This window comes from Apteryx mantelli, chromosome 5, assembly GCF_036417845.1.
Source record: "Apteryx mantelli isolate bAptMan1 chromosome 5, bAptMan1.hap1, whole genome shotgun sequence".
Lineage (NCBI taxonomy): Eukaryota > Metazoa > Chordata > Aves > Apterygiformes > Apterygidae > Apteryx > Apteryx mantelli.
In genome coordinates this window covers 81086813-81100361 of record NC_089982.1, presented here as the reverse complement: position 1 = coordinate 81100361, position 13549 = coordinate 81086813, and the positions used below count along the sequence as shown (strand labels likewise).

The 13549-nt window shown below is 40.8% G+C and overlaps 1 protein-coding gene across 2 annotated transcripts in view; it reads right to left on the bottom strand.

Annotated features, from left to right (window-relative positions):
• The window catches only part of KDM3A (lysine demethylase 3A), a 32188-nt gene extending 23946 nt beyond the window's left edge, over nt 1–8242 (bottom strand). The window contains exons 1-5 of one of the 2 annotated variants that reach the window (XM_067298364.1): nt 8168–8242; nt 7500–7699; nt 4673–4828; nt 2396–2506; nt 89–191 (exon numbers count right to left, since the gene is read on the bottom strand). In XM_067298364.1, the coding sequence (XP_067154465.1) occupies nt 89–191; nt 2396–2506; nt 4673–4828; nt 7500–7679 (550 nt within the window). In that variant the 5' untranslated portion in view covers nt 7680–7699; nt 8168–8242. The remainder of the gene's footprint in view (nt 1–88; nt 192–2395; nt 2507–4672; nt 4829–7499; nt 7700–8167) is intronic. The other variant, XM_067298365.1, reaches the window with a different exon arrangement.
• Nucleotides 8243–13549: the final 5307 nt, after the last annotated feature.

Genomic DNA, 13549 nt, shown 5'->3' with positions numbered 1-13549 from the left:
TACTGCAATCTACGCTATCAGTGCAAAGATTTTCCTTTTGACTTGAGGCTTTATCCCCAGAGCTTTCCACTACAGGGTGTGCTTGTACCTTGTACCAAGCGGGTTTCATCTAGGTGTTTCTTAACCAAAGCCTGAATTTCTTCATTAACATTTTCATCATCCATAAGAGGAAGCCTGGAACTTTCCACATCCTGTTAGGAACAAAATAAAGTTGGTATTAATGATAATGCTTTTGATTAACAAAAACACTTAGGAATATTTAGCAACATGGCTGGCAGCAATTCATGTAAACAAGTCTCTCATTATTCTATCTTCCTTCAGCTCATAGGATATTGTATTTATGGAAGCAGACATCACTTCTCTGCTGCTAACTTGGAACTACCATCAGCAAGCCAGACCCGAGTAAGCTCTCCAGGTCCACTTCAATATCATTCTAAAAACAAGCTGGCTATGTTCCATTACATTAGCTTTTTACTTGCTAATGAGCACTAAGTTTAACTGAACCATCTATTTTTAACTCAGAATTTTTAAGTTCTTAGAAGCAGCAGATAGGCATTTTCTAAATAGTCCTGAGCAGATGTAAAAGCAAATATTTTAAGTTTAATGTTTCTATTTGAACTATGATAGCAATATCAGGATCCAGTCCAGCTCAAGATACCATTTTAAAAAGTTCATATGAAAACAGACAGCTATATCCAAATCATTGGTCATGATTCATTCATTAAAAAAATATATATATAAATGCATAGTAATCTCTATTGTTACCTGAAACAAGTCAATTGAAGATACTTAGAATCAACTCTGGAGTTCAAAGTTTACAGCAAGTTCTTGAAATGGCTAAGAGTGCTGATAAATAAATAAAAACTACTTCTTTGTCCCAAGCACCACTCTGGTATTTCTAAGACACAGAAGGCTCAAGAATCACTAGTAAAGGAACCACTATTCAAAATGCTGGAAAAGCAACTTTCTCCACTGCAATACTGAGGTAAAGCTTCCATAAAAATAAAACTTTTATTATGCCTTCGAGACAACATAGGCAAGGTGAAAACACACAACTGAAATTTAAAGTTTAAGTGATTCATTAGTTTCTCAACATGAAAGCAGCCTGCTTGCTGCTTGTTAACAAGTCAAAGTAGAATATTCATGCTGGAGCTTTAAGCAGTCTTTAACATGGTCCATCTATTACTAGTTTTATTCAGACTGCCTATAGGTCTTGAAAATAGTTTTCTAAAGTGGTAAATCCTTTATCAGCAGCAGATACTATTCTTCAGAATCCCCAACCAGTCAGCCAAGTAGAGCAGTTTTTCCAACCTGTGTCCACCTAATTTTCACTGACAAATTTTTGGTGCTCATTGAAGGGACCCGATATTAGTAGTACACCTTCATTCAGAGTCACTTCATTCTCTTACACTTGCTTCAACTTGTTAACATTCTAAAAAGCAGGATGTTGTTTAAAATATGCAGGTGAGTACTTTTACATTCGAGATTAAATTAAACCACCACAGCAGAAATGAGAGGGTTATTTTGCATCCGATCACCTGCTTTAAAGGTCCCCTCCCTAATTTGGTGGAAATCAGCAAAAAGTACATTCTCACAGAAAACAGTTTAAAAAACCCACAAAACAAGAACACAGAACTAAGCAACTAGTGTTAACTGATTTGTTACACTTATTAACACTCTCTTACCATTAAACTTGGCTATCTTTGTAATTTAGAGGCATCTACCTTCCCCTCTCATCCACTAGGGATAGGAAAGGGGAAAAACTTTCCCATTCATTCCTTTTGGGCACAGTTAACTAGTTAAAGAGACAAACAAGCTTCAGTTGGTACTATCCATATACCATCTTACAAGAAGATTCAGAATATGGCCCCTGAACATCCAATAAAAAAAAGTAACAGCTTTTGGGTAGAGGTTTGAGCCTTATCATCTATAATTCCGGCAACTCGTTTATAAATTGCCCACCTCCACCACTGCTCAGATTAGAAATGATGTGTTTCTATTAACTAGGAAGACTTACTCTGCAACTCCTTTCACAACAACAGCAGTCCTGTTCACACAACAAATGGAAACTATTCCAGATTATCCCCCATCATCAACATGATGCAACTGTTGACACCTGGGCTCAGGACTGTCCTGATGAGGACACTCCCTCATCAACCTCTCAAACCACCATGTACTGGATCAGCTTATGGAAGATCTTTAATATAAAACCCCCACACAATGTTCAGAACTGATATTTAGGAGTTATGGCAATATGCATCTACTCCAAGTTTTCACTTGCCTAGTGTTTCAGCAATGAATATACTACTTAAATGTTTAGAATATATTAACCCAAGGTATCTTAAATACCAAAATAAGATTTATCTTTCATTTTTATAATGTCATACAACATTACCTGAATGGGTGTCAAAAGGTCTTGAGAAAGAAAAACACATCTCTCTTCACCAAGATAGCGTACTGAAACCATTGATCCCAAACCAGCCTTGTCTAATAAGGATTTGTAAGTCTAGAAAAACAATAAAAATTCTTAGAGTAAAAAGATCTTGTCATTTCTCATTTGCATTTGAGATTAAAAAAATTTAGTTTTGCATCTACTTCCCTATTAAGACATCCCTAATAACTTGTTAGACCATCTTTGAAATTCACCATTTCATTTAAGGGAAAGAGTGAAGAATTCAGTTCAGGTCACTGTCATTAATGATCTTTGGATGAAGAAGTTACTAATATTAAGAGCAATTAGAGAATTGTGGATATATGTTTATGAAATAGCTCTCCTCACGGTGGGAGCGGACAGAGTAACTAGCAAATCAATCAAGGCCTGCCCCAGGGCCTACATGCAAGTTCTCAAACCTCATGTAGAATGTTTACATATGTAAACTAAGTTTAAACTAAGGCTTCAGTATATGTCGTGAGTTAGATAACCTCAAAATTATTATGCTCCAGTACAATGATATAGTTGTGCTCAGGTGTACCAAAGTCTTTACAAACAGCAAAGAACCAAAATTTCCCTAACGAGCTTCTGAACTCTTACCAATATGTGCAAGATGAAATTTGGCCTCGTCCTTTGCTCTGAGTGGGCAGGTATCAGAAGCAGAAAGAACAACCCTGTCCTACAGGAAAAGTGCATTTGTACCCCATTTAATAGAAGAGAAACAAACAAACAAGAACAAACCCAAAACATGACAGAGCATGCATTTGGGTTTCTGAAGGACTGATCAAGCACAGAAAGATTTTCTTTGTTATTTTCTCTTCAGTTATAACAGCATTGGAAATGGGGCATAAGAGGAGCAGAAACCTCTCCAAGAGTGCCTGGACATCACAAAAATCATGCAGAATTATTCTATTTGTCAATAACACACTCTCCTTTATACTGGAATCAACAAATTGTGATCAGGATTTAAAAAACAAAACAAAACCCTTTGTGACTCCCTCTTTCCTTCCCCTGTATGATGGGGGGCGGGGGTGTCCGTTGCAAAGGCAAACTCCAGTACTGTGCTTTACTTTTTCCTACATCATTCCTCTGGTAAACGAGCTTTGTAACACATACACTGCATGTGCTGGTGATTTAAGCACACCGGGAAGGAAATCTTATGCATAAAACTGAGTACAAGTATCCAGTCAAGACTATTTAAATGCATAGAAAGTGACAATGCCTAAGTTTAAATATGCAGGTTTTCAGAATATTTATATTAGCAAAATCTACTAGAAGAAATGCTGACGGTAATGCAAGGGTCAGGAAACAATAAAGTATTCACACCACACACGCTTCCTCTCCCGCCCTAGTTCCAATAAACAATTTAGATTAACTTTGCTTAAGACAAACCCCAAAATACAGCAATACGAATTACATGGCATACTTAATATTTAGCAAAGTCAGGAGTACCAAATAGTGACTGCAACATTAGCATAGCTAATGTACAGCAAGTCTACATCTGAGTTTATTTCACAACTACTTGTTTGGATAGCAATATCCAAAGTAGTCAAAACTAAACTGGATAAATACATTAACAGAGAAATATTCTCTGTTCATCTCTGCTGACCGATTTGCATAAACTGCTATGGCTGGCAGTTACAGGAGACTTAGTTCTCCAAAGTGGAGAATATAGCTCAGGTTTTTACATGCGCAAAATCCAGATCTCACAAATGACCTGTGGCAGACAGCCACCACGTGAGAGTCATTCCAGTTGTTGTCTCAGATCAAGAATCTCTGAAGAATTAACAGTACTTGAAAAAGCATAAAACCGGAGTTTAGGATAAAAATACAGGCTATCTTCAGAAATCTATTATTTTTCCTTTTTCCCTTTTTCTCTCCATTCCTGATCACAGTGTCAGGAAACAAAGCAGCATGAGAGCAAAGGGAGAAAGAATAATAATAAAAAAAGTTGTACATAACAGTGTGGGTTTTTTGGGGGGGGGGGAGGGGGGAGGGGAGCAAAATCAAAAATACATCCCTGTATCTCAGGACACAGCCTACTGACTTCACACACTTACAAGTACTGCCTAATTTTAACTGTACAGAGTTTTAATCTCCCTCCAGATTACCCCCATGGGTACACTACACACATTAGCGAAGCAGTATTTGAGAAATTCACACTTGCAATACAATAGAAAGCACTATCCTTACGAAAGGAACCACAAAAATCAAAGTGAATTAGGCCAAACGTATACTTACCATTGCAGGCCACTGGACAGGAGACATGGAACTGGCATGAGATCTTCTTTCAGCCAGTACCAGCTTTTGCTCTACCAAGAATGCTTTCATTTTATGGCTATAGACCTCTATCCATCTTCTTTTCTCCCACGGCTCATCATCAAATTCTACACAAACCTACAGAAAGGGAGCAAAGGGAAGGAGTAACTAACCCATAAAATTCAAATGCATACAAGATAAAGGATAAATAAACACCATATTATTCAAAAAAACCATTAAAAGTGCTTACAATGCAAGTATGATTATTGCCTTTCTGTCACTAATTTAGCAATCACTAAACCATTCTAGGCTGACCAAGTATTTTATAAGTTGATAGTCAATGTTAACTGGTTTGTCATCATTCCTGTTGCATAAAACATATTAATACTCCCATCTAACTCTACAACCTTCCCATCTCCTCTGCTGCTCAAAGATAGTTAAACTCTGTTAGCTCTGCCACCAATGTTTACAATCAAACAGGAAGGAAAAAAAAGAAAAAAAAAAGAAATAGCCATAGCACCAGAACTTTAAAAGACTTTGTACCACAGTGGTACGCATATTTTCCACACACTTTTTATAGTACTTGAATATACAAACTGTTTTTCAGAAATATTTTAAGGGATAAGTGTCCCAAAAAGCAACCGTAGTTATTTTATTGAAAGCACAAATGAAGTCAGAAAAGGAGATTAAATTATAAATGTGAAGGTCATTTGCTGCCTGCTTTTAATTGGTTTGTAACTTGACAAATCTCTGAAGCATACGCACAAACTTTTGAAGAGTAAAGCAGTTGTGGCTACATGGCAAAAACATGGTAGCTTGACCAATTCATTTGGTATGGCATTACCACTCTTTCACAGGCAACATGAAGAGATGAGGAAAGGATAAAAAACCACCAACAACAACAAAATTGCTTTGTCTGAACACATGAATTGAAGTGACTTGGTAGAGAATACTATTCTCAGAACAATCTCCCTTTTCCCATAAAAAAATCACTGTATGGTCTAAATATAACATTTAATTGAGTTTTCTCCAGGGTAAGTTAGTTAAGTGAATCTTAGAAACACTCCCTTGTGTTAAACTTCCCTCTCTATAGGGAGAGGTAAGCAAACAGAACAGCATTGCTACAGACAGAAGAGTCATAAATCTAATGGATGCTGAAGTGAATTCAGTCATTTTGAAACTCACTGAAACAATGAAAGAGATAAGCAAACAGCACAAGTATCAGAACCAGAATGGCTTGTTTTGTCTGCAGTATCAACACTGCACATACAGGAAAACGCAGTTGAGAAAACACTTTCAAATGTAGCTCTTTTGTTTCTAGCTTGTTCCTAATACTATATAAAGGTACAATTTCAAAGATTAAATTTCTCTTCTCCTCTAGAGATTCTTTCAGTGCATCACTGTTTTGGGTCTTACTATATATACACCTCTTTCACAGAGAGGGAAAAGGAGGTGGTATGCATTTCCATGCAAAAAGCTCTTTATGCCTCGATTGTCTACTTCGCAACTTAATACTTTTACTGAAGAACGCAATAAGTTAATCTATTCTAGCAAAACCATAACCACTTACAAAGCTGACAATAAAGCACTGCAAAGTCCTCAACACCACCTGCTTCTTCTCCTAAGTACCCGAGAAGGTCCTTAAGATCATTCTGCAGCAACATCCTCCTCCTCGCACCAAGTAAGGCATAGCCACAGCCCAGGCTGCCATACAAGGGGAAAGCCCCACCTCTGCCGCAGCCACAACAACAGCTCGACCTCTAGCAATTCAGGACTCTCCAAAACACGTCCCGAAGTTTACACACTCGGCAAATAGTTAGAAATACTTCAGGTTTCTTCTCATTTGAAAAGGGACAAGTGCTTGCTCAATTAATCAGAGCTCAAAAAGTTTTTCCTTTCCTTTTTTAACGGCAAGAATTTTTAACCTAAAGATTTGGTTCTTGCTGCCACGTTAACAGCCTGCCAAAGTCACACGTTAAACAAATGCAACAGGTCCATATAATAAGACTCCATCACTATGATCAAGTTCTGTCTTTTGCAAATAACTCTGCATACTACAGTAGTTGCTTAGACAGGGTTGAATAGTTTTACTGGCTATGGCTGCCCAAGAGCCCATTAAGAGCTTCACAGTCATTGGTAAAGCCTCTTGATTTCCACCCAAAATATATAGTTAATCGATTACAGTAAGTTGCAGTAGTTGATTATGCATATAAAAAAACTACTGGTAATCATTATTAAAAAGCAGCCACCATGCGAGAAGAGTTTAAGAAACCTCCAACAGCGTACATGAATGCGACATGTCTGCAGCACTGTTTTATGACAACAGAAATACTTGTTTATCACTAGCTGCTGCGAAGGTCAAGAAACAACAACAACAAAAAAAAAAACAATAACCAATCCCATCAGAATAGGAACGTTCCAGTTTCGTAATTCACTGCAGCCTCTGAAGAAAAAAAAAAAAAGTGATTCACCAAAATTGTGCTTAAGAAAAATGCAGAAACGAAACCGCAGCTGTCCAGACAACACAAAACTAAACTTTCCAAAACGCTGGTGGAAGACAGCTATTCTGTAATTCCGTTGAGGTAATTTCTGGCATTAGTGCAAGCACATCGGGGGTTTACCCAGAGGCACGTATGTTTTCGAGTAGTTAAGTCTACCAAGCAGTGCGCTCTCTTCCAGAATTTTCTCACCAAAAAAAAAAAAAGAAAAAATACACACAGAGAAATACATATAACGCAGACACATAAACACGCGGGCCACAGCGCGAGCGCTCCCGTTTCAGGCGGGCGCCTGGGAAGCCCCCGGTTACCTTCAGGTCCTGCTTGGATATGTCCGTGTGCGAGACGGCGCGGATCCTGCCCGACTTCCAGGGCCACTCGGAGACGCGGCCGCTCTCCCACGGGCCGCCGCCGCCGCCCTCCTCCTCGGCCAGGCTGAGGAACCTCTTCCCCACCAGCAGCGACCAGCTCCCCTCGAGCCGCAGCACCATTTTCACTCATGGGGAGGCCTCTGGGGGGGGGGGGAAGGGACGAAGCCGTCAGGCGGAGAGAGGGAAAGCAAAGCCGGTGTGAACGGGAGCCGCGGGGGCCAAGCCGGAGGGAGGGAGGGAGCGAGCGGCGGCTCCTTCTCCCTCCCCGCTCCTTCCCAGCGGCGCGGCCCTCGGGCAGCTCCGCGACGCTCCTTTGCCCACGGCCGCGTTAATTATTGCCTCGGCGGGGGCGGGCAAGGGAAATGCCGGTCGCCGCCGCGGCGCGGCCCCGAGCGGCTTCCCCCGGGCCGCTGCCCCCGCAGCCTGCCCCCCGACGGCCTCTTTGTTCCCGCCCCGCAGGCGAAGCAGCTGACGGGGAGGAGGAGGCGGCGGGGCCGAGCGCCTTCCGGACGCCTCTCTCCCTCCCTCCCTCCCTCCCCCCCCCCCCATGCAAACACCCCCCCGCCCGCCCTCCCGAGGCGGCCCCCGAGCCTCGCCCCAGCCCTCACCTGCTTCCCGCCCTCGCCCGGCCGCCTCCGGGCAGCGGGTCTGGCGCGCGGCGCTGCCCCTCCGCCCCAGCAACGGCCGCCGCGCAGAGCGCTACTACTCGGCGCCGCGCTCGCGCGCACACACCCCTTCGCGCGCGCGTGCCCCGCCCCCACCGCGCCTTCGCCCGCTCCCATTGGCTCCTCCTCGGGAGGGGGGCGTGGCCCGAGGCAAGCCTCCCGCTGTGATTGGCTGGAGGGGCGGGGACCGCGCTCTGGGCCACGCCCTCAAGTGTTCTCTCAGCAGATGGCGTATAAAAGAGGTATCCTTCCGCAAAGCTCTGGGGAGAAAAGTCCTCTAGCTTGTCCCCTTCCACGAAGACCTCAAAGACGGGGCCAAATGGAAAAGTAAGCACTTTATAGGACGTAGCGCGCCATGAAGTTCGTATTTCCTCCTCTGACGCGCTGGGGCTTGAGCTATAAGGGCTGCCTTTGGGGTCGGCGGAGGGATCTGACGGAGGCAGGAGGTGTGAAACGGCCGCTTATACGTGCGGTTCGCGGCGTACTCAGATATAGCACAGGGGGAGGGGGCACCGGCAGGGCGCTTCTGCGCAAGCGCACAGCGGCAAGGTGCACCTGCGGGGGCGCTGCGGCCGGGCTTCTGCGCAAGCGCACTTGCTGAAGGGCCTGACACCTGCTCAGGGCTCGCTCTGCGCGTGCGCACTGAGGGGGGATGACGGCGCCGGGGGACGGGCGGCGGCGAGGCGGAAGTGTCTCACAGGCCGCCATCTTGCTTGGTGGCGTTGAAGGCTGAGGAGAACTAGCAACACCCGGTAGCCGAATGGCCGGAGAAGCCGTGGGGGAGAAAATAATATGTTCTAGAGGTGTCTTGGGAATATGGCAGGCTTTGGAGAAGTTCTGGTTGTAGTTGAGCTGGTTTATGACATCATATCTACAGGCAAATGTCCTCTTCCACCTCACATTCCTCCATTCCTTTCCTCCAAGGCCTACATATTATTATGAAAGACTGTGGCCAAGATAGTTTAACTACTCAGTCCTTTTTGTGGAGAAAATGGTACTGAACTATCCTGCAGTGTCCTAGCGAGGCACAAATACTCATCTCCTACCACAAGATTTTCCTACCATGCGGTGTGGCAGAAAGAATAAAAACAGAGAAAGTATTCAAGATAAGCTATTGAGTCATTCAGTTTACCAGAAACTGCCGGTCTTCGGTTGACACTTCTCCTCGGGTTCCGCTCATCACAAAAGAGCTCTGAGGTCCAGAAATCCCCTTTTAACGGCAGCAGAGGCTCAGCCCTGCTCTGCCACTTCTGCCTGAAGACTGGATATTCCTGCCATGTTCTGGTCTCTTCCTCTGTTTTCTCAAACAAACCAGCCTCACTTGTGCTAAATGCCTTTTTAAAGCTTTTCCCACTATTTTGCTTCAGGGCTCCACAGTGACCGCTTATTTCCTGCGACGTTCAAACAAACATGTTAGTACGAAATCAACAGGTGCAAAAGCACCATGCTCGCTGTGATGAACTAATTGCTGTCCTTCACCCAACAGAGATCAGTCAGCCCAAATTCCTTTGTAGCTTTAAGACCTCTCCAGTGATTGCCAGCAACAACATCAGCCAAGTATTATATAGTATTTTCAGCAGGAAAAACAAACACAGCTGGATAATAGAAAACAGTCTAGTAGATCATCAGCTACATGTAGTGCTGAGAAATACTCATTAGCAGACATTGAAAGGAGAAACGAGTAAGTTTTCTTCTCAGATTTAAGAACATTTAAATTTCTAGCACATATGCTGAAAATACAAAATTGAATTTAGGATAAAATATATTTGTATAAAAGCAAACTATACTTGAAACTAAATTACTTGTTTCGTTGTAGGTATTACAACTATTGTAACAGTTGCTGTGCAACATATTATATATATTGTTGTACAATGTAGATATATGACCCCCTTATTCAAAGCCCTTCATTTTATGCTTACAAAGCACTTTGCCTCAAAGGGCAGTTGGTTAATACATAAAGGAAGAGGAGCATTAGGCAACGAGGAAACAATATTAGTAGAATAGATCAGACTGGTGGTGGCATACCCATTGGCTAATGGTAAAAATTTTCTGTAGATACTATAATAAAGGCTTTAATTGGGGGGGGGGGTTGAAAAATAACAATGAGGGTTTTGTGAATGACCAACTCCCACATGCAAAGAGTAGCATGAAGAAAGGGTAATGTTGGAGAATTTACTGGTTTTGGGTAGGTATTGGCATAGAGAGCTGAGAAACTGAGGTAAACTTTAGAAGATCAAGTATGGAATGCTAGTTAGGGTGACATAGTCCATGAATGACCTTGAGAATGAAAATAGACTTATATCTGAAATCATTTTGTTTTGAGTATTTGTTTAACTTTTCTAGAATTCTTCATCCCTTGAAGAAGTTAAATCAGGACCAAATATCTTTTAAAAATTATTTAGCTCCTTTAGAAGTTATAAATTTGGGGTAACCAATGAAGTCCTGTGTCAAGAAGTCCAAGAACCATAACATTAAATTGTGGCTATAAACATTTATGAATTTGTTGTATAACTTTACAACAAATATAATTCCCAAACCACGTGGCCAGGATTTTAACCTTACGCTTCAGTGAAAAAATGCTTTTGTTTTTCTACCTGTTTATTTTTATCACCACTCAAAATAGTATCCACAGGAACTTACGTCTACTAGAAAAATTATGTGTGTTTTTGTGCGTGCACACGCGCCCTCACACACGCTCACACTTTGTGTCAATAGGAAGAAATATTGTGTTCAGAAATAGCTTTCAGACAAACCAGCTCTATGATAATGGCATAGATACAAGTATCTCACTCTGGATTGTACACATACAAATCTTCTATATCATTGTGCTGCACACACACACTATATATATATATATATATATAAAAATATATATAAAAAAGTGTGTGTATATATATATATACACACACACACAAACCCCTAGATACACACATGATATTTAACATTCCTTTTGAATTCATATGACTTTACTCACCTACCTTCAAAATGCTGCTTCACAGGTAATTTTCTGGCCTAGAGTTTTGATCACATTACCCTTTCTTTGCATCTCAAGAACAAAATGCTATTCAAGCTACCTGCAAAACAAACTGTTCTGTAAATACACGTGACTGTGATTAAACTACAAAGCAGTGTATTTCAACCTGTTCTACTGCCTGCAAGGAGTCTTGTACATAATTTTTATAGCCAGCGTTACCAACTGAGGTGAAATGCTAATAAGTAAGCCTTTAGCTCCTATTTGAGGAAAAGTAATCTTCTCAAGCAGGTGTTCTTTAAACAGTAACTGCAGAAAACACTTGAATAAATTCTTTGTTTTAATCACCGTTTAGTAAGTAGCAAAATGTTTCTCTTGTTGTTCCCAATGTTACTAGTTTAAAAAAAAAAAAAAAGTAAGGGTCTTTAGGTGAAGAGAGATTTATATCAACAATACGTGCAATGAAACTTTTCAATAGCCAATTTTTATAACTAAAAGTTACAAGTGCCTAAAAAATTCCACATTCATGAATTTAAGTCTGCTTCTCCATATATAAAATGTCAACCTGCTATTCAAATTTTGTACTTGAAAATTGGGTTCCTACTATCAAAAAGTAGTTGATATCACCAATCGGACAGACAGTTTGCAAGAAGGGGACTTTTTATTCAAAGTAGGGCAGGTGGCTAACATTAAATATCAAGACACACATGTTCTTAGAAGATACTTTCTCTGATAACTGGGGGCAAATTATTATGCAGGGCTCTTGTGGTGGGGACTAATTTGCTTTTCCTTTGCTAGCTATCAATTAATAGGGCTTAGGCTTGCTAACACTTAACTGTAGAAACAGGAATTTGTGAGAGAAGTTTTAGGATAATGTCAGGATATGGTGTTAAGTTTTAATTGACTCTTAATTTAACACTTAATGATTTAATTATTTAATTGGATGTTAATTATTATGTGGGGATTGGGATTAGATATTAAATTTTTCAGATTAATTCTAAAGTTAAACAGGTATTCATAGATCAAGTGATGCAATAACAACCCTTAAAGAATAATCATGAACAAACCTTCAACATTAAGTGTGGTTAGTAAATACATACTGATTTTGTTTTTCTTTAGCTCTTCCAGACGGAGAAGGCCTGTTTTGGAATAAAAAAAGCTCCTTTCTTACAGGGTTTATTACATTATCAAGTAATAATTCAAAGAGTTCATGATATCATTCTTTAATTAAAGAAGGCAAATCAATATTATCTTGATGCATATGGTTGAATCAAGCCTCAGTGACCACCAGCACAGCAGGAATGGCTCAGTAATATTGCTACCCATGTGAAAAAGAGCCACAGAAAGTTGAGTAAAGCTATTCAGCAAAATTTAAACAACTTTATTTAGTAAACTGAGGAAAATTGTTCCTTGTTAATTAGCTTTAGCTCCAAAAGCCTCAGGACAAGCTGAAAGCATGCCATGTTCTTCATATTCTACAAATTTATAATGTCTAGGCTCCTTCGTCATTAAAATAACATAACCTGGATTTGGCAAAGACCAGTTAGCCATTATTTCATTCCATTCCAGTGCCAGAGGGGCTCTTAAACTTTATTACAAAGTGCTTCCTGATGTCTGTTTTAGTTTTAAACAAATTTGTCTAGTGATTGAACTTCTTCCCTTGGAGAGACGTTATTCTGTTGTCTACAGGATCTGACAGGAAGTTCCTGCAGCTCAGGCTCATGGGCTTATGTAGCCAGGTATGAGGTCAGTGAATCCTGATCTATTTGACAGAAATTTTATTAATATTGTATCTGCCTGCTACATACCTTCCTAGGATAATTTGGACAAAATCTGGAGCGCTGCTTTTTTTCAAGAACACATCTGTATTCTGTTGGAAGTTTTTGGAATGCTTGGTAATGTTTTCACCTTGGTAATTTGATGTAATATTTTTGACAAACTATTGAACGCAGGGAGAAGTAGTGAATGTTGTGAATTACAAACGTGCAATTTGGACAAGAACTGTTGTTGTTCTCAAATGTATAGAGACTAAAAAAAGGCTCAGCCTTTTGACTCGGGTGTGAATAAGGCACTCCAGAGTGATCTTCATGGGTAGGTTATTTGTACTTGAATCTTACCCAATGCACTGGAAGTCCTTCTGCTCCCCAAAGATAATGTCGGCCTCTTGACTCTAGTTCTGTTGTGCTGCCGCTCACTAGCTATCACTTGAATTGGAGCAAGGGGTATTTAGTGGAGAGCATTAGGTGTTTCACATGCTAGTATAGTAACTCAGATTCTAGGAGGGAAAATATGTGATCTTTCAAGGTCAAGAGTCAGATGAGAAATGGGTTTGGTTTTTTTTTGGAAATTCTGCA